This window comes from Lissotriton vulgaris, chromosome 9 (assembly GCF_964263255.1).
Source record: "Lissotriton vulgaris chromosome 9, aLisVul1.2, whole genome shotgun sequence".
Lineage (NCBI taxonomy): Eukaryota > Metazoa > Chordata > Amphibia > Caudata > Salamandridae > Lissotriton > Lissotriton vulgaris.
Window position 1 is genome coordinate 343,985,935 of NC_141697.1, and position 21,850 is coordinate 344,007,784.

At 44.8% G+C, this 21,850-nt stretch overlaps 1 protein-coding gene across 3 annotated transcripts in view; it reads left to right on the forward strand.

Annotated features, from left to right (window-relative positions):
* The window catches only part of RIN3 (Ras and Rab interactor 3), a 519,321-nt gene that overhangs the window by 387,782 nt on the left and 109,689 nt on the right, over nucleotides 1–21,850 (forward strand). For all 3 annotated transcript variants that reach the window (XM_086937691.1, XM_086937692.1, XM_086937690.1), the window contains exon 6: nucleotides 16,542–17,951. In XM_086937691.1, coding sequence (XP_086793817.1) covers nucleotides 16,542–17,951 — 1,410 coding nt within the window. The remainder of the gene's footprint in view (nucleotides 1–16,541; nucleotides 17,952–21,850) is intronic.

Here is a 21,850-nt window from a genome sequence, read left to right on the forward strand (position 1 = left end):
CATTTTAGAACCTCTTTTTTCGAGAGAGCATCAGTGAATTCTAACTGTTAGCCTTTGGCGCATTTTTTTTATTTTTTATTATTTATATCTTGTGCTCTTTACAGAAGGAGGAAGCTTCTTATACCCGTTTCCTGGGCTGTAAACTGTAACTGCCAAGAATGAAATAGACTTTTCATGACAGGCATAAACGGAGTTTGTTTTTCCCATCGTCCAGATACTGATGTATGATGAGGCAGAGGATGTTTCCGGGGCAGCTGAGACGTATTTCCTGTATGTCACATTTCATTAGTTGCACAAGAACCTCATGAGAATAATTCCACGGAGCTCCATGAGGATATGACATGTACTGAAGAAATATACAAATTCCTTTTAAGGTGTGAACTTCAATTTGTTTTCACCACTAAGCACCATATGTAAATCAATATTCACGATATAGTTGCTGTGAGCCAATTCAATTGAAGGTTCCTACCTTCAAGAACAGTGCAAGGGTTTTCAGCTCTATATGCAAAGTTGCATTTTACATGTTAGAGCTATATCCAGACTGTGAAGAAAAAGTTACTTTTTGGCCTTTGGTTACCACCACCACCAGGGGTGTGAATGGATGAAACAAAGCCGTCTGAAACTGAACTCAGACAAAACAGAAGTCCTCATCCTAGGTACATCCCCCTCTGCATGGGACGACTCTTGGTGGCCGGAAGCCCTTGGAAAAGCACCCATCCCGACAGACCACGCACGGAACCTAGGCGTCATCCTGGATTCTTCACTATCAATGAACAGACAAGTCAGCGCTGTCTCCTCATCCTGCTTCAACGTTCTTCGCATGCTCAAAAAAACATTTCGCTGGATCCCCACCGAAACCAGAAAAACAGTCACCCATGCTCTGGTCACGAGCCGACTGGACTACGGAAACACCCTCTACGCAGGTACTACCGTCAAACTCCAGAAGAAACTCCAACGAATCCAAAACGCCTCAGCCAGGATCATATTAGACATCCCGTGCAACGAACATATCTCTGGTCACCTCAAAGACCTCCACTGGCTACCCGTCAATAAGAGAATCACTTTCCGACTGCTAACCCACGCACACAAATCACTCTACGACATCGGACCAGAATGCCTCAACTCACGACTGTCCTTCTACACCCCCCCCCCGCCAACTACGTTCTTCCAGCCAAGCCCTCGCCACTGTACCTCGCATCAATAAGACCACCATGGGAGGCAGATCCTTCTCATACCTGGCTGCCAAAACATGGAACTCACTCCCCGCTGACCTTCGCCTTACCCAGAACCACCTAGCATTCAGAAAGCAACTTAAAACGTGGATATTCGACAAGTAATCCTCCTCCCCTTCCTAAGCGCCTTGAGACCCTCTGGGTATGTAGTGCGCTATATAAATTATCTGACTTGACTATCTGACTTGACTTGACATCCCTCACAGTCCCTCTCTGCCATGCTCAGTTGCCTTCAACATCACTTATTAGGATGCTTCATCTCAAAAAAATGGATCCTTTATGTGAACTATGAGATACTGAGCTCCTAAAATGCAACTTTGAGTGTCAGAGTTTGGCACAGTGGTAGTGCTGCCATAAATTAAAAGGTTTCTCACAACTCCAAGCTCTTGGTTCCTTTGTCCCATTTAGTATTGGGGGAGGACGGGCCGGATGGGGAGGAAATCGTTTGAAGCCCTCGACCTGGCGGTCTTTAAACCGCTGTACCACTGAGTGAATGTGATCCCACCTTAATAAAAGCAGGGCCTCCCTACTTCTAATTTTCAGTCTCTAAGTTTAGCATGCATAAAAATGGCCGACACTACAAGAAAACACATACTATGCCCCCGACTCACAAGAAGAAAAGTCTGTTCTCGTTAAGGCCATTGTTTTTTGTTTTTCAGAAGCTAACTTATGCTTTGAGAGTTTGCTTAAGCTGTGACAGCTGTGCATTGGCCTCAGTGGCAGGTAGGTGGAAAGATCCCCACGAGGCACGCATTGATTAGTAGATGTGGTGGGTGGTACTCCACCAGGTGAGGGAAGGACATTAATTCCGCTGACCTTGTGGGTCACCAGACATTTAAAAGGGAAAAATACTCGTGTGATTGAGGTACTACATTCCCACAATTCTATTATTCTTATTCGAAATGTAATATGATGGGTAATTTACTGTTTCTTCATATACTCCTTTAAGTATTAAAAAAAATCATAAAAACAGATGAACTATTTTGAACACTGTTACAGTGAGTAAAATAATGAACGACCTTTGAGTAAAAGTAATAGTCCGTTTGGAAAATGTTAGCCTTTACATGTTTGCTCCCCACTTTGTCCCTTCCTAAAACATTGAACAAATAGCACATAAAAATTGCCCCCTCCGTTGGCGGCTTCGGATACAACATCTATGGCTACAACAGTAACCGTTATCACAGAAGCTACAGAAGTTACGGAAAAATTCCAGATTAGTAACAATGTTTCAGGTCCGATTATGCTGCCGACACACACATCCTCTAAGATTGTGTCCACCACAGAATCTATGGATGCACTGGTTATGGTTAGAAATGATATCGAGGGTAACATAAACATAAACACAAATATAAATGATGTGGCATCTGATGCTGAGAGGTCGGGTGATTTGGACTTGGGCTCTTTGGAATTGCCACTTGCTACTGGTTCGGGACTGGTCACTGTTCTTCCTGTAGACGAAACCGGACCACCTACCCTAGAGGTGTGTGATGGGTCTGCTTTATGCCACATTATTGTAGGGGGTGAAGAGGAGAGCGCTGAATTGGGCTCCTTTGAAGACTACGAAGCGGTGGTGGAGGAAGAGACGGTTGATCCCTCTGATAATACAGCGAAACTTTTGGTGGACAGGAGGCGCAAGGCTAAAAACAAGCCTAAAGTTAAAAAAGGGGTGAAAGTAGGTATTGCTCCCAACCGGCTGATTATAAGCAACACCTCGACCTCCAGGAAAATTTTTATTGACAAAAGCCATCTCAGGAAATGGATCGAGGCAAAGGGACTTGTGAAAAGTATGACCTTAAGGCTGTCAGGTACTAGCCCCTCGGATGTCGATCCCACTATAGGTTGCCCTGCTCTCTCGGAGAGTTCTTTTGATATCTCCAAGGCTGACACTGGTACACCAATTGTTCCACCCGACCAAGAGGCTGAGTCTGCGCTTGAGCCCTCTACTTTAAATGCTTCTATCGCCCCAACTCCAATAACATCTGTGACCTCTGTGACCTCTGTTAAAGCAGCAATTATGACTCAGGAACATGAATAGGAGATGAACATCTCTCCCCTCGATATCATACTGCAAACTTTAACCAGCCAACGTCTAGATGCACAAGAACACTATCTTCAGCTTCAGGGAGATAACAATAAACTACAGACTTCCTTACATGAATTGACCTCTAAACTTGGAGGGGTCTCGCAGGATATTGAAGACTTACAACAGCGGGTGGTGAGTGTAGAGGAGGTGGCAACCCATATCAATACTGTAGTGAGTCAACATGACACTCAGATGACATCTCTGGAACTAAAAGTTGAGGATTTGGAAAATCGACAGAGAAGATCGAACTTGAGACTTTTTGGAATACCGGAGGGGTCCGAAGGGTCCGACCCGAGGGCTTTTCTTGTTAGTTTACTACAAAAAGCCTTCCCAGATTTAGCAGACTGGACTGGGATTCCGAAATTCAGCGGGCACACCGTCTTCCTCTAGTCCAAAGGAACAAAGAGATCAAATTTCCTTGTCCTTTCCTTATCTGTTTTGGTAACTTTTTATTAAGACAGGCTGTCTGGCAAAAAGCACGTCCTAATTCCCCTGTAGCTACAGTGAACTTCTCCCTTTTTGTTCGCTCGGATCTTAGTAAAGCCACCATGGATAGACGGTGGGAACTGCGCAAATTGATTGACCCATTTAAATCCATTGGGGGGCAGGTATCTCTTCAGGAACCCGCCCGCCTTAAGGTTACCAAAGGTGGTCACACCTATTTTTTTACTGATATTAAAGATGCAGAGTCGATGTTATCTAATTTAGCTTGAGTTTGGCGTCAGCGATATCAATTGAGGGGGTAGAATTACTAGGCTGATATAGCAGATAGGGAGATCAAGACTTAATTCTTGGGGGGGTCAGGATCCCTTTTTCTTTTTTTTTTTTCTTCCCTTTTTTTCTTCCCTTTTTTCTTTAACTTCAAATATTAGTCTTTGGTTGCATCCAGAATATTCCGTCAGAGGGGGGTAGGGCTTGCACAAGGCACACCACTTCAGGCGCTGCCTCTACAGCGGCAGCTGAGGCTGAAGGGTAGCCTCTCCCCTTGGCGGGTGGGAGATAGGGGGGTGGAGGGAGGGGGTTCTCAGGTCTCCGCAGGGTGGTGGGGTTTGGGGGATAAAAATATAAAAAAATGTATTTTCAATCTGATGGGGAGACATGCGATAAAGGGGATTAAAAGTATGAGAATATATTTATTTCTTTGTTGCTCAGACATAGAAGTATTCCACTTGGTTAATCAAGTCTTTTTTGTCTCTTTTCTTGAATGCATAAATTAAGATGCTTAGCTTGGAATGTTGCGGGGTCAAATAGTAAGAGCAAGAGACACTTAGTGTCGGAAGAGTTGAGATTGCATAACCCGCACTTTGTTTTATTATCTGAAACGCATATTGCTCATAAGGACAAAAAACTACTATGTCAAATTGGATATGATACTATAATCTGTTCTGCTTTTGGGGCTTCTATTAGAGGGGTTTCCATCCTTGAGGACAAACGACTTAGGGCAGAAACTCTGAAAACTGCTTACGATAAGGAGGGCAGATGGGCTATTGCTCAGCTAAGTATTGAAAATCATAAATATGTTTTATGTGTGGTTTATGATTCAAGTAGGGAGGAACCTAGGGTTTTTGACCACTTGAACGTAGAACTTCTGAATTGGGAGGGGGAGCTCATTATAATGGGTGATTTCAACTGCATTATGGATTATCAACAAGATACCACTAGGGCCGGAAGTTTTCAGCGGATGCGTAAAACCAGGGTTTCTATTCTGGATATCTGCCGTATTCATAACATCAAAGATGCTTGGCGCTACATACATCCAAACACTCCTGGGTACACATATTACTCTGCGCCTCACAAATCATGCTCCCGTTTGGATATGGCTCTAGTTAACGATAATTTATTGAATACCAGCTCTATGGAGGTGTGTCCTCGAATCTCTTTGGACCATAACCCTATAATGCTGATATTTTCCACTCCATATACTCGTCCTTGTCCCAGACCATTCTCTTTCCCTAGATATTTAGTATCACACTCTGTTTTTATAGCTCAGATTAAAATACATCTTACTAATTTTATTGAATTTAATCAGAATTCTACTACATGCACCATGGTCTGGGACGCTTGTAAAGAAAGTATTCAGGGTTTTACGCAGGGATACATGCTCAGACAAAACTTGGAGTGCCGTAAATTGAATGAATCTCTAACCTCTAGTATTGCCACACAAGAAATACTGCTCGCTGCAGCTCTACGGCTAAATCTACCTGCAGTAGCTGAAATAAATCTGAAATTAGGTCAATTAAAAGCGGACACTAAAGCAAAACTCTTCCAAAAACACAGTGCCAATTTACATAAATTTAGAATAGCCCAATATGAGGGAGGGGACAAAATCGGCAAAATCCTGGCCTACAAGGTTGCGGAGGACAGAGCTAGCACTCTGATTGCTAATATCCGATGATCTGATAACATGCTACATGATCAGCTTAATGACATACTAGAACAATTTGTGGACTTTTATAGTTCTTTGTATAACCCGGAGCCTTCTCCATGTGTAGTCTCAATACGGGACTATCTGGATGAGAATGCAATAAACATCTGTAATATCTCAGAAATGGATCAACTTTCGGAAAATATTACTGGGCTAGAGCTTAGCCAGGCTATTGCTTCTTTACCTGCCGGGAAGGCCGCAGGGGAAGATACTATCCCTGTGGAGATTTATAAAATCTGCCTAGAGGAACTGTCACCTCTACTGCTACAAGTTATACAGTCCATTGGGGTAACTGGAAAAGCTCCCAACTCGTGGGACAGGGCCAAAATATTTTTTTTTCTTAAAAAGGGCAAATCAAAGGAGTATCGGGGATCATATAGACCCATCTCTCTTATAAATACTGATGCAAAAATATTTGCGAAAATTCTAGCAACTAGGTTGGCTCCCCTTATGCCTAAAATAGTCAACCCGCAACAACATGGGTTTGTGATTGGGAGGGACACCACCACTCACGTTAATATGGCCATTACGGCGTTCGATGTGGCTGAGACTAAATCCACCCCACTCGGTATGATCTTGCTAGATGCCGAGAAGGCTGTTGACCGAGTGGGGTGAGACTATCTCTGGTATGCAATTACAAAGATGGGGTTTATGGGGCAAATTGTAAAGGGTATACGGGCGCCGTATGATAACCCTACAGCTTGTATCAACTATGGTGGGTTGACCTCCTCAGATTTTTCCATCTCACGGGGCACCCGTCAAGGCTGCCCCTTATCACCTCTATTATTTGCCCTTTCTCTGGAGCCATTTCTACACGCTCTTCAGGCACAACCGCGAATTGCACCTTTTAGGTCCGGCTCACAGGTATTGAAAATTACGGCATACGCCGATTATATTGCTATTTATTCTCCCGATGTTATAGAGGCACTACAAGGGATTAGCACAGAGGCTTGTAAGTTTGGAAAAGTTTCCGGATATAAGCTTAATATAAACAAAACACAAAGTGTAGCTAATTATGTACCAGTGGCAGTGGTTACAGAGATTTGTAAAGTCGCCACTTATCTAGGCGTTAAAATCACTTCTAAAATACGAGAAATCAACCATATTAACTACAATGAGCTAATTAAATCTACTACTTTGCTACTAAAAAATGGCACAGACTCCCCTTGAACCTAATTGGCAGAATCAACCTAATTAAAATGAAGGTTTTACCTAAATTTCTTTATCTTTTTCGTTCAATCCCATTAGCACTGAATAATTCTTTTTTTTAAGCAATTAGATGGAATCTTCAGCAGCTTTATCTGGGGATTCAGAAAAGCTCGAAGATCGTTGGCACTTTTTATAAACAGTCTGGATAAGGGTGGCCTCAACTTTCCCGACGTTAAGCTATATTTCTGGGCCTCGTTTGTTAGGCGTCTTCGGTCTCTACTCAACCGTGAAGACCCATTTTTTTTCCATTTATTTAAGCTAAAATCTGATTAAAATATATTTTTGTTCCGAGTCAATGACCCCAACTATTTTAAGAGGGTGAAATTTAAGACTGCCAGGGATGTAATCAGGATTTGGTCCAATATATTAGCATTCTGTAGGACTACTTTTTACCACCCGAAACTACAGCTATGGGGTAATCCGGGTCTTCCTGGGATTTTCAATGACGGTATGGCCCTTAGATGGTCTGCTCAGGGTATCAATGTCTTGGGGGACTTATACGGCGCACTAGGGGTCTTAGATTTTCATACACTGAAAATATTGTACGACTTGCCGGAAACAATGAGATTTAAATATCTACAGCTACATAATTTTTTGATACAGAAAAACAAAATCTATGAAATCTTAGATTGTGATATTTGGAATTGTCTATATGCATCCAAAAACAAGTCGACTATAAGTGAAGCTTACAGGTGTCTTAGTTCTTTTAAAACTGATGACTGTTTAAAACTAGCTGAGAAATGGAGTAGTAAAATGGGTTTAAATATAACATCTAAGCAGATAGCTAGTTCTTTCTCTAACATTAATAATTCCGTGCGATCATCAAGTTTAAGGCTGCAACAGTTTAGAACTACCTGCATGTTGTATTATACACCGGAAAGGATTTCTAAGTGGTCTCCTAACAATACTTATAGTGACCGTACTAAATGTCCTAAGTGTCAAGCTGTTGCAGTAGATTTGGAACACATGTTGTTTTCTTGCCCAGCCTTAGGGGAATTCTGGGCGGAACTACATAAAGTTTTGGAAATTAAGGAGATTCATCTACCTTGTATTACTGCTTTAACAGTACTACTTAATATACATCCTGTTTCTCTATCCCAGCCTGCACTGGTTACGATCCTTTTTTCCTGTGCAAAATTAATATTAGCTAGAGCCTGGATTTCTCCCAAACCCCCTAACATTTCGGATTTTGCGGTCATTAGTAAATGAAATTCACTCTATGGAAGCTAGCCTTGGCAAAACTCAGAGGGGTCCGGTCACTAAGAAAATTTGGAAATATCTGGGGTAACTTTATCTATAAATCTAAACTGGAAATTCAACATTATTAGGAAGTCTTGTCCCTGTAGCGGGCCATTATTCGGCCGCAGCATTCCTGCTGTTCCGCTTCTAGTATGAATAATATGAACTATGTTTTTTTCCTGAGCTATCAAGCTAAACTCTTTTTATGTGTACTAAGTGGAATTTGAAATATGTTTTGGGAACCATTTATATTTATTTTGTAAACTTTGGCTTTCTTTATTGTATATGTACTGGTATGTTTTCCTCATCAGTTTGTCAATAAAAACTTTTTTTAAAAAAAAGAAAATTGCCCCCACCAGAGTCCTACTCTGGTGGCGGCACACCATGTGCCCCCTGTCTGCACCCCTGTGCACAGAGGCACCATAGGGCCCCCTTTGTTTCCTTACCCCCACCCTTTTCTTGGTGGGCTCACCGCCATAAAATGGAGGGCAGTGAGGAAACTCATAATATGCTTGGTGGTGCAGCAGCTGCACCACCAAGCATATTGTGGTCTCAGACCACTTCAAGACCGTCGGGGATTGTGGATTCCTGGCAGTAGCAGTGGTCCTTTGGCAGTCAGACCACCAAAGTCATAATACAGAGGTTGGACCGCCGGTTCAGGGGTTGCTGCACAGCCACAGTGGGTTTGGCGGTCTATTGTAACCACCATACATACCACTAATCGGGCCCTTTGTATTGCAGAAGAGTCCAGGTTTCTCATATGAGGCCAGGCACAGTGCACGCTTTCAACACATACAAGCTAGTTGCAATGTAAGCAGCAAATGTCAAAGCTTCCCTCTCATTTCAAGAGATGGGCCAGACCAGGCTTGTCAGAAGTGTGTGTGTGGCTGGAGTGAACAAACTGAAGAGGTGCCCTTCCTAGTTTATACAAAATGCCCCGTGGGAAAGTGGCAGCAGGGAAAACCTAGCATCTATCTGCATTTACAATGTTGGCTTCCTCGTCATGAACAAAGAGGGCAGCTTTACTCCCATAAATAAATATATGCCACGTGAAAGCCGGACCCTTCCGATGGGTCTGCAACAGATGGAACAGGACTACTTTATTTTTAATTGCTGTCAGTGCTGGAACATAGGGGGATCCCACTGAATCGCAATTCTGGCGACTATTTCTGGGCCAGGTTTGGGATCTGGCCAACCCAGGCAAACATGCAGAATTTGGTCTGCAGTGATTTTCCGACACCGGGACATCCTTCTGCAGTGCCAGCATGTTGTCTGCATTCCTTTCCAGCAGCAATGCTCAGACAGCAGGGCGCCATCTTACATTAACAGCCAGCTGGTCACAAAAACAAAGGTCTGGTTTAAATGGTCATCAGCCCTCCTTTTGTTCAAGTATCACCCTGGCTGAGAGACATGTGGGGCCTAACACCTAGATGCCAATGCAATGGTAGAAAACAAAATCTGATAACTTCACAATGATTTCAGAGAAACTATGACTTAGAGGTAGGGTTTTAACTTTTTAACTTCCTGTGTTAGAGATGTGCTTGCACTGCAAGAATGCAAGATGTATTTGTTTGTTGGAGTAAATACACAAATATTGAATTAAATGGCACCTACTGTTTTTTTAACTGTAATTCTTTTATAGCACTACTCCTCCCTGTATTGGCTATCAGAGTCACACAATTGACATCACACAAAGAGGCACAATAAATCATACAAGTGTGTAATGTACAGGAAATGTTACGTAAGACAATGGGGGGCTATAAGGTGTAGGAATCCCATATCATCCATGCTTCTAGACATTATATTAAGAGTGAAAGGTCATGAGAAATACAAAGTCCGAATATAAAACGTTATGCAAAGATTGTGGTTTTGTATTGTCAAGGCTTTATTACTTCCCAAAGGAACCCTTCTTTGCAATCCTATAATGCCATCTTAATTTTTTTGGAGTCAACACACTGAACTTTGGAATTCAATCAATCAATCAATGCATTTATAGAGCACGCTACTCACCCTTGAGGGTCTCAAGGCGCTGAGGGGGGGGGAGAGGGGTGGCGGTGCTGCTACTGCTCGAATAGCCAGGTCTTGAGGTGTTTCCTGAGGGGGAGGTGGTCCTGGGTCAGTCGAGGGTGTGCAGGGAGGGAGTTCCATGTTTTGGCTGCCAGGTAGAAGAAGGATCTTCCTCCGGTGGTGATTCTGAGAATCCATGGGACGGTGGCGAGGGCGAGGCTGGCGGAGCGGAGCTGGTGGGTGGGAGTGTAGAACGAGAGGCGGTTGTTGAGATATTCGGGGCGCATGTCGTGGAGCGCTTTGTGTGCGTGGATGAGGAGCCTGAACGTGATCCTCTTGCTGATGGGGAGCCAGTGCAGGTTTCTCAGGTGGGCGGATATGTGGCTGTGGCGAGGGAAGCCGAGGATGAGTCGTGCGGAGGCGTTCTGTATGCGTTGTAGTCGTTTCTGGAGTTTGGCGGTGGTTCCTGCGTATAGGGCGTTTCCGTAGTCCAGTCGGCTGGTGACGAGGGCCTGGGTGACGGTCTTTCTGGTTTCGGTGGGGATCCACCTGAAGATTTTTCGGAGCATGCACAGGGTGTTAAAGCAAGAGGACGAGACGGCGTCAACTTGCTTGGTCATCGAGAGAGAGGAGTCCAGGATGAATCCCAGGTTGCGAGCGTGGTCCGAGGGTGTCGGCGTGGAGCCCAGCACTGTGGGCCACCAGGAGTCGTCCCAGGCGGGTGGGGATTGTCAGAGGATGAGGAGTTCCGTCTTGTCTGAGTTCAGCTTCAGGCGGCTGGGCTTCATCCATTCTGCGACGTCTTTCATTCCTTCCTGGAGGTTGTTTTTGGCGGGTGCTGGGTCTTTGGTGAGAGAGAGTATCAGCTGGGTGTTGTCAGCGTAGGAGAAGATGATGTTGTGTTTGCGTGCGATGGCGGCGAGGGGAGTAATGTAGATATTGAGGAGGGTTGGCTGAGCGAGGAGCCTTGGGGTACGCCGCAGTTGATCTCGGTGGCCGCTGAGCGGAAGGGGGGGATGCGGACTGTCTGGGTTCTGCCGGAGAGGAACGAGGTGATCCAGTCCAAGGCCTTTACTTGGATCCCAGTGTTGAAGAGGCGGGTTATTAGGGTGTGGTGGCATACGGTATCAAAGGCTGCCGAGAGGTCCAGGAGGATGAGAGCGGTTGTTTCTCCGTTGTCCATCATGGTCCTGATGTCGTCGGTGGCTGCGATGAGGGCGGTCTCGGTGCTGTGGTTGGCTCGAAATCCGGACTGGGGCGGGTCGAGCGAGTTGTTTGCCTCGAGGAAAGCAGTCAGCTGTTTATTGACGGTCTTCTCGATGACTTTCGCCGGGAAGGGAAGAAGAAAAATGGGGCGGAGGTTTTTGAGGTCTTTGGAGTCTGCCGTCGGTTTCTTCAGAAGGGCGTTGATTTCTGCGTGCTTCCAGCTCTCAGGGAAGGTGGCTGACGTGAAGGAGTTGTTAATGATGTTCTGGAGGTGGGGTGCGATGATGATGTCGGCTTTGTTGAAGATATGATGGGGGCATGGGTCCGAGGGAGAGCCGGAGTGGATAGTGTTCATGACGTGGGTGGTGTCTTCAGTGCTGATGGTGGTCCAGGTGCTGAGGGTGGTGGTGGGGGTCGTTGGTTCGGTGACTGGAGGCGGAGTCTGGGGTCCGGAGCTGTCGTGTATATCTGTGATCTTGCGGTGGAAGAAGGTGGCGAGGGAGTTGCAGAGGTCTGTGATGGTGTGATGGCGCTGTCGCTGTTGCTGGCGCTGGGGTTGGAGAGCTCTTTGATGATGCTGAAGAGTTCCTTGCTGTTGTGGGTGTTGTTGTCTAGCCGCTCTTTGAACGATGCCCTTTTGTTGGTGCGGATCAGCTGGTGGTGTTCGCCAGTGGCGTTCTTGAGGGCTGTCAGGTTTTCTGTTGTCCGTTCGTGGCGCCAGGTTTTTTCGAGGGTTCGGCAGGATCCGTTGAGGGCGTCTGTGAACCATGATGTTTTCCTGTTGCCGGTCTTGCTTGGGGGGGTTCTTCAGTGGGGCGAAGTAGTCCGCGCAGTAGGTGATCCACTGTGCAAGGTTATGGGCTGCTTCGTTGGTGTCCGCGGTGTTGGCTGGCGGGTTCTGGTTTAGTGATGAGAGGAGCTGGTCTGTGGTGATTTTGCTCCAGCATCTGCGGGGGATTTGTCGTGTGCAGTAGTGCGATGTATTCTTTTTGAAGGTGAAGTGGATGCATCTGTATTCGGTCCAGTGTAGTATGGTGGAGCGGCTGAAGGAGACGTGGTTGCTGGCGGAGAAGATGGGGTTGAGCGTGTGTCCGGCGAGGTGGGTGGGGGTGTTCACCAGTTGTTTGAGTCAGAGGTTGGCGAGGTTGGCGAGCACGGTGGAGGTGCTGTTGTCGTTTTTCTCCAGGTGGAAGTTCAGGTCCCTTAGGAGGATCTATTCTGGTGAGGCTAGGGCGTGTGGGCTGATGAAGTCGGCGATGGTTTCGCTGAATTGTGTGCGCTGGCCCGGGGGTCTGTAGATGAGCGTTCTTCTAAGGGTTGTCTTGGGGTCGGTGTGAATCTGGAAGTGTAGGTGTTCGGCGGCGAAGAGTGTGTCTTCGATGTTTGTCGTGATGTTGATGGTGTTCCTGTACATTATGGCGATTCCTCCTCCGGTTTGGTTGACACGGTCCTTCCGGGTGATTTTGTAGCCGTTCGGGATGGCTGTGGCGATGTCGGAGGCATAGGAAGCGTTCATCCTGTTCCGTAAGGAAGGCGACGTCCGGTGCTGTTGTGTCGAGGAGGTCCCAGAGTTCGACGGCGTGTTTGTGGGCAGAGCGGGTGTTGAGGAGGATGCACTTGAGGTTTTTGTTGCTGTTGCTGCTGTGTTTGGTGGGTGGGGGGCAGGTTAGAAGGCAGATGAATTTCCAGGCTTTGCAGGCAAAGGGTCAGTGGGTTCATTTCGGGGTGACTCGGTAGCAGGCGGGTGGTCGTCCGGTGTTGAGTGCGTTTCGGGTGGCGGAGTCGTATCTCAGTCGGGTACTCTGGGTGCGGCGCGGGTCAGGGCAATTAATTATATCAACCACTTAAAATCTTTTCCTTAAGTCTTGGAAGGTTTTGTGGCGCTTATTAAGTATACAGATGTTGGGGTGCATTATGGTAAAATCGGCGTCCCCATTGGAGAGAGGTGTCTCTCCCAGGAGTTCTGCCACATTGTGCTTTTTGATGTTGTCCTTCTCACAGGGAACAGAATGCAGAAGTGCAGAGATGTAGACCCTCAATTTAAGTGGCTCAGTAATTGGGTGATATATATCGCACCTGATAAAATCGGATTCTACTCAGTTACGATTTTTTGGGGAATAACGCACATTTTGATGCTTACTGCACCAAATTCTGCATGCTCTTGTAAACACTGTGTCACTGGAACCAAATTGTACCTGGATGATGAGCCCATAACTAAGGGGAAACTGGTCCTGGGTTGCTTGTGTTCTGGTTCAGGACCTGGCTTGGCATTGCAAGCTGGTCTGTTCCCATTGGAGCAAGGTCAAAATTGATTTGCATATAGCTGGGTCAAAACTGAGGTGGCCTGGTGTGCAAAATAACAATGGATTGGAATGCGCCCTGTGTAATCACCAGTGGCAAGATTATCTCATGCATTCCATCCATCAGTTTTTGTATACACTGGTAAATATTGGCCATTTTTACCCCTAATACATTGGGCATTTTGACGTGCGGATATATATCTCAAAACTCATAATTGCAGTACGTGGCGCGATGTTCACTACCGCACACTAGTTCAATTAAACAGGTTGTTCATGTTTAGATAAAAAATATATAAATACACAAAAAACCTGGGTGTCTGATAGGAAACAAATGTGTTTCAGGAACCATACATTGTATTGAGTCAACAAAATGTATGACTAAATAACCAAATGGACTCTAAATAAAGTTTGACAATCCAACGCATGCAAACACCAGCCAAAGTAGGTGAAATCCAAGATCCAGAGATGGATTACCATCAAAATCTTGTTGGTGATCTGATTTTTCTCATCTGGTCATCCACAGGGCTGGGCTGGTGTGTCTCCAGATCAGCGAGACTACTCCCAGGACCGCCTGGTAGGACTGGGGTTAAACCCACAACTGCCTGTTTGACCATGCGTGGGATCACCAAATGGAACAAAGAGCAGTGCAAAAAGTGAAGGTGTAAAAAAGTGAAGTTAAAAAGGAATTGAAAACCCACAGTAAGGGAACTTTAATGACCGTGAGTTTCTTTCTATTTAAAAACCAGAACAGCACAAAACCGCAGTGTAAACAAATGACTGCTTAGGGGCCAACATGTTTCTGCCATACAGGGGAAATCCTCCCTTGGCTTTCATCAGGGCCTCTGTTCTTATGAATTTTTGCTACTGAATTTCACACATGAAAAGAAAAAACAGTGACAACTTTAAAGTATATATTCTCTTATTCCTCCTTGTCAGCTAGTGTATACATCACCCATCTTGACAGGGGAAGTTACCTCACCTCACCTGGACCAAACTCAGAGTAAGGGAGGCCACGCCCTCTCCGTCGTTGCCCCGAGTAAAATCTGAGGTTGGGGGAGGCCCTTAAACATGAAGTGGGATTTGCCAGTGCAGCAGTGGTGCACACTATTAAAGGAAAGTTACACCTGTATTTGGAAGGAAAGTTACACGTACACGTATAACCTATAGTGGCTTCAGCATCATGTGTAGTGACTGCCAGGCTCAAGAGGTGCTCCTTCTTAATTGATTTGTTAAGTATTATTATGCAAGTTATGTTGTATAGCAGACATATCGGTTGTTATGAAACATTTATAAAGTATATTAAAAAACAAACTTAAACAAAAAAAAAGAGTTGCTCCTTCCTAGACACAGGCTGAGTTTGATGCATGTTTAAAAAAAAGAAAAAAAGAAAATTCTGTCTTAGGCATTTTGCGCTTTTAACATCACTTCCTCTTAGAGAATGTGATTTGTTAGTCTATTAATAACTTTGTGATGCTAGTTCTGCGTTATTATATCAAGGCGCTACAACCTATATAGAGAGTGGGTGGGAGGGGAGGTGGTGTATCTCACAACATTGCACATGTTTTTGTACTCAATTGAACACGTACCTAATGCAACACTTCTGATCTGTGAGGAATCGTGCACGTGATGATGAAGCCATGCCTACCTGTTGTTTTTGAACTTATTTGAAAATATATATTGTATTGCATGAAAGGCATTTAAAGCGACAATTACACAAGAAGTCTGTGTATGATATATTCACATAGTCGTGTGGGTGGTGGGCTTAGCTTTCGCTGGTGTGTTGTATGCAGTGGCACCCGGCTTTATGGTTCTTGGGGACCACTGCACAGCTTCCATGGCTGTCTTACCAGCCAATCAGTGGAAACTCTTTACTTTGCGTGCCTTAAGGCCTACAGCCCCACTCAACCCTTCTGTGCATTTTACCATGCATTCGTTACCTACCAGGCCTTCAGAAACACCCATCGCACCTAGCCAAGAAAGTAACCAACTAAGGGGGACAGTGTCACACCAGGTGCCAGGTTTGACTAGGAGGCAGCTCTTCAGCATCTACACGTCTAGTATTGTGAATAGTAAGCCCACTGACGTCAGAAGTTCTCCATCTCTCCTGCAATTCAGAAAGAAGCTGAAGATCTGTCTTATGAAGGAACGTTAACCTCCCCCACACACACACACAAAGTAATACTTAGTGATAAATATTACTCTAATATAATCTATTGACTTCCTCTTCGGCTTCGCTGGTAGGTCAGTGTGCTGGTCAACGGTCCCTTGCTAGGTTCATGCCATATAAGTAATGCGACATTAGTATATTACACCTCTACATGATCGGAAACGCCACCCACAGTAGTCTCGCCCATCAGTTTTGATTCTGACTGGTAACTCAAGGCTCTTGTCTGTGTTCAGAGCTCTGTTGTTCTCGAGATAGGTTTGTGCTATACCAGTAATCACACATACCTTGAAACATGCTGCCTTGCTGCGCTGTAGCGATGTGACTTTGGACTAGCTTGGCACATAAGTAAGGTCGAAGGCACCACATAGTTCATGTATCACATTTGAAGAAACAGGACTATGTTGAATCGAACGAAAAGTGCCAGCGTTGTGAGTTTACCGGCATCAGTGTGCTGCCATGGTGGTGCGACATGTCTCTGCTTCTCTGACAGGGGCTGAACACTCATTAAATGGAAAATTCTGTGATCATGGATGCTTTATAATGATTTACACTCTTCTGGGGTCTTTGATTACGAGATGTTTAGTCCCACAATGCCCATATGTCCCAAACTGTAGACCAGTTCATCCTTTGATTATATGCTTCTAATGTTGCCTCATTCATCTCTTTTGTACAGATTTCTGGAACTCTAGCCTGAATCTCAAAGGGCCGGGGGTTCTCTTGCATCAAAAATCAACTGACGTTGGAAACATCCAGCTCCTTGGAGCGAAGTCGAGCCAGCAGTTTTCACGTGGCATGAACCAGGGCTCATGTGAAATTGAGTTGTCAGTCGGAAATGACAGGCTGTGGTTTGTTAAGCCTATTTTTATAGAAGAGTGTGGCAATTCTCTTCCTCATGACAACCCACCTCTGCAGAGCCCCAGTACAAATGTGCAACTGAGCGTGACCCGGCCAAGTTATCGCAGGCCTCCCCCGCCACCTCCCCTCCCCAGTGCAGTAAAAGCAACTGAAAAGGGTTCCCAGGGCCAGGAAATCGGGTCTGAGGAAGTGCACCCTAGTTTGGGGAAGACTTATAAGGCAACAGAAGTGAATAAAGTAGATGAGACAAAAGAGGTTGGTGGGACGGAGCAGCGTTCACATGACCACAGCCCCAAGAAGCGTGTCTACCCTGCCATTCCTCCAAGGAGGCGTTCAACAGGAAGACAATCTGTTGATGTCTTAATAGATCTTGCCAAGATGGAGACATGTAGACCACAAGACAAGGAAGGAGATCAGGCTCTGGGGCTACAGAGTAACCATGAACTCATAAGCACTGTACTTGAAGAGCTCGTAGCACCGGAGGTGACGGCAAGTGAGTGTGAGCAAGATGGGACCAAAAGCAAAGAGATTCTTAACAGTCCTATAAACTGCAAAGCTATTGAAGAAAAGAAAAAACACATCCCAGCATCTAAACCTCAGCCCCCACCAAGAAAGAAGCGCCTGTCTCATCAGCTTACACGCACGTCCTTGAAGCCAACAATGGAGGGTGTCATTGAACCTAATCTATGTAACTTATCACTGGTTGATGCTCAAACAGAATCCAATACGGTTTCCTCAGCTGCCAATGGTGATCCAAAAAGTGATGGCAGGTCTTCACCTGACAGTAAAAAGTCTAACACTTCCCTTAACAGCCCAGCCAATCTCAGTCCTCACTCTGAGCATGACTCCCTCTCTACCAGCAGCACAGAGGATGACTTGGAACGGACAAGTAGCCGCTCAGTAAAGAAGACTCACTCGGTCATGTTGAACAGAGCTAAGAACCGGCTGTCGCTGGCGACCCTCTCAAACGTATTCTCTGCGTTCTTGTCTGCCGATCGGAAACTGCAGAAGAGGATCACAGAACTGGCACAGGACAAGGACACTTACTTTGGGCATCTGGTGCAGGATTACAAAGCCTACAGTCTTGAGATGATGGCCAAGCACAGCTCTAGCACGGAGATGCTGCAGGAGATCCGCATGATGATGACCCAACTCAAGTCTTACTTGTTACAAAGCACCGAGCTGAAAACCATCATCGACCCATCTGTCTACAAAGAAGAAAAACTAGGTAAGGTCTTTGACTAAACGTTTTGGAAAGGTTTAGGAGGCTGTCAAGAGTGTTTCCAATTTTATTAGCCAATTTTACTGGTTACCGTCTTGTATTCTTTATGCTTATCCTTATGCCGCTCCACTGTTTAACACATAAAAGGCTTCAGCAGGGATGGAGGTTCCTTGCTATCTACTGCAACTTTCACAATGCATCCATGGTAGAACTATTAATTACCAGGTTAGAGGATATCTAACTCTATCTGCTGGTTCAGTCGCTCAGTGCATGCACTAGTGCAGCCTTGGTTTTAGCATCTAATCAAGTCATGTAGTCCTGTCTCTTTGGAAGAAGTCCAGCTCATTTACCTCCAACTTCTTCAAACTTTCTTTTTTGCCACTGAAAAAGGAGGCAAAGTCTCTCATTCTACGCAGAATGAGAACCCCGGAGGTGAAATTTCATTACTACACCTTTTTTTCCATTGGTGGTGTTAGCTCCAAATTCAGAGTTCTGCAGGTCAGAATGGGAGATAAGATCATCTTTTGATTTTAAACTGCATGCTTTACTGCATTCCAATTGGGCTTCCCTGCACACATTTCATCAGGTATTGTCTGGTGAATGTTGCATGGGGAAAAAGTGCAGGTCAATACACAATGACCACACACTGGAATGTCAAATCTAGCACAAAAGTCGTTTGTGCCTCATTTGACATTTAGCGGCACAGTCAGTATGCGGGGCATGGCTTTCATTGTAAGAAGTTCTTGATCTCCTCCAGTCCCGAGCAGATTGCGACTGGTCAGAGGACAAAATTGTGTAAGGTACCAACCATACACAATTTGTTCTAAATCATAATTCGAAGTCAGATTTTTATGCTTACTTTAAAGTTTATTCTGCAGCGTCAGGTTATCACTATTGGATGCAGAACTTATGATCTTTTGTTTATGTCAAAGTGCTATTCTCCTGTTTCTGAGGGGATAATTAGAATGCCTGTGCTATTTGTCAAAATGTTATGCTTTCTTTTCCTGAGCCCCAGTTGCAGTACTTTCTGCTTCATCTAGGTGGAATGGCTGCTGTTGTGGACACATTGGCGAGAGTAGGAGCAGTCGTGCTTTGATTGAAATTGCAAAAGACGTGATTACATGGTGGATGGTCAGTGGCACATGCAGAAATACTTTAGGCCCATTTCACAAAGACATTCTCGGCCATAACCAATCCTTTATGGTAAAAAATGTCTTCATTTACACCTGTCAGGAATTCACGAAAGGAATACTATGTAAACCTGCACAATTCCACTCAATAGGTGAGATGTAGGTGGAATAAGGCATAGTTTACCTTGTAAATGTGTGAATGGCCTCAGATTTGCACATTTGTGGTCGTTCCCACACTGAGATCCGACCTGTTCCACAATGGTGGTGTTGAATATTTACTCCATAAAGTGAAGGGCTGAAGTAACTCTCCTTCCAGGGTGGTACAGGAAACAGATCACCTACAAACTTTGAGGAGATGTAGGAGTGGGGGTTTCTTGAAAGGGGAAAAGTTTACCCGAATGAAAAAAAATGTGGAAATGGAGGCTGTTTTTTCATACTACAGAATTGTACGCTAAGTAAAATCATAAACTGGGGAAATGGGAACCCTGGGAGTATTTCAGATGACATTCCTAGTGTTACCTACTATGGGGAAAAATCCCAACTCCAAGAAGTAGAAAGTCTACACTTATTTGTAGGAGTACTTTTATTTGTTAATATTTAATCTTTTTTGTGACTTGCCCCCTTTAGGTTGTCCGCTCATTTACATGTGGACACTTATCCTCCAAATTACCATCTCCACTTTTATTGTTAATTCATATGTAGAATTAGCCATCCCTGGGATGTCAGTTTGAAGGGTATGGGGAAAAATGGTTCCGCAACTGTTCCTGGTGTAATCATCGGGAGGCAGTTTTGATGTTTCCATGAATGTGTCCTTCCATGTGCTCACTAGTAAGCATTCCCTCAAATTAGTTACTTTGATTCTTTGAATTGTGTGTTGGCCTTTGTAAGTTGTCTCTTTCTAACTGTTATGAAAATAGCCAGCCACTCACTAAAATACCCCCTACTCTCTAAAATACCCCCTACTCTCATTGAAAGCTCCCCAGCACAACTTTTACCGAGTGGCAGTCAATTTGATGGCATCAACAAACGAGGCCAGTCCAAGGTGGCATTGGTACCACTTCCTGTTCCTTTACCTAGCAGCAGGACATTGCCCGTTTAAAGACCACGTCGCATTGGGCGGAGTAGGGCACTACCTTTTCACAAATGTGCTTTGGTTACTCTCCAAGGCTAGTAAGAGCTTTCTGAAAGCAAATGCAATAGACAGGAAATCACTAGTGCTGTGCACGTCAGTTCTGTCCAATCGGATCCAACTTGTGATTACATTGTTTCCGGTCTCATGCTATCAAAAGTGTAAAGCTCTGCAAACGGGAAGCTGCCCTTAGCTAACTGTGGTTAGTTGAAGTGTCAGCTTAGGTTCTGTTTTAAAGTGATTCAGCTAATATTAGCTGAACAGCATCACAACCAGCTCCCCTGCCTATCTGGCTGACAAGCTCACCACCTCCGTTGGCTCTGGCACACCTGCAGCCAGGGCACCAACAGATTGGATACAAAGAAATGTAAAAAAAATAAAACAAAGAGGAATAGGCACCTGCATAGACGAGCAGCTCCAGAAGTGCTCTCTGGAACTGCTTCCTGTATCAAAAGTATAGAACCTTGGAAGAAATGTTATCCTGCTCAGGAAGAATTTAAGGACGTGTTCTCCTGCACCGGAAGTACAATACAAGAACCTTTACATGACCTGCTTTCTGCACTGAGATCAAGGGAGCTCAAAATGAACAGAATGCTGTACAGAAAGAGCAGCACCTCTGAAGGAACTGCTTCCAACACTGAATGCAGGAGAGAGTCACGGGGTCTGCAGGAGTACATTACCAAAAACCACCCACCCCAATGCTGCTTCTAGGTAGCAGCCGCTGCCTCAAAAAGCAAGCCTCGTCTTCAGTGGCAGTACGGTAGCCTGAACGAAACGTCCTCATGCATCAGAATTACAGTAGATTGGTAGTAAATACATCCTGCGCTGGTGGTGCAGCAGCATATGCGGTGGGCGTACAGGCTAAAAGGGAATGCTTCAAGCCCTCATTGTACAGTAGACCAGTGGCTATTAATCTTTTGACTTCTAGGGACCCCCACTGCACTGAATCATTACTGGACCCCAACCTACGACATTTCTACTTCAAAATAATACAGAAAGTACTGAAACAATTGTACATCAAACAGATACACAAATGATTAAACATGGTTTTTTTTAATTCAAATACGAAAAGATGTACAAAATCAACATTTTTATTTTAAAAGGAAAGTTGCAGCTTTTAACAATGTGGTTTTATTTCTAAAAAAAACAAACGATACGCTAGACTCCAGCTTATCACGTTGTATTTTTTGCTACGTAATGCATGCCCTTTTTTGGGTGGAGAATTCTTTTTTTGTATACTTACGCTGCTCCCAAGAATCAAGCTAAATATCCCAACTTCATTTTAGCGCCCTGTTTCAAAGTGTACACATTTACAAAGCATTTTAAACTTTAAAATTTAACATTTTTATTTTTTTATCTATATGTATTTTATTAATCTACCAATACATTTACCCTACTCCACTCTACTCTGCACCACTCCTAACTATGTCACTTCACTCTATGCAGTCCACACTGCGGCACTGCAATCTACTCCGCGCCACTCCACTCTATGTCACTTCACTCTATGCCTCTCTACTCTAAACCACTCTATGCTAATGCACTCTACTCCATACTGCTCTACAATGCACTACTGCACTCTTCACCACTGCCCTCTACAGCACTCTATGCCTCTCTAATCTGCAACTGCGCAGTTAATGCCACTGCGC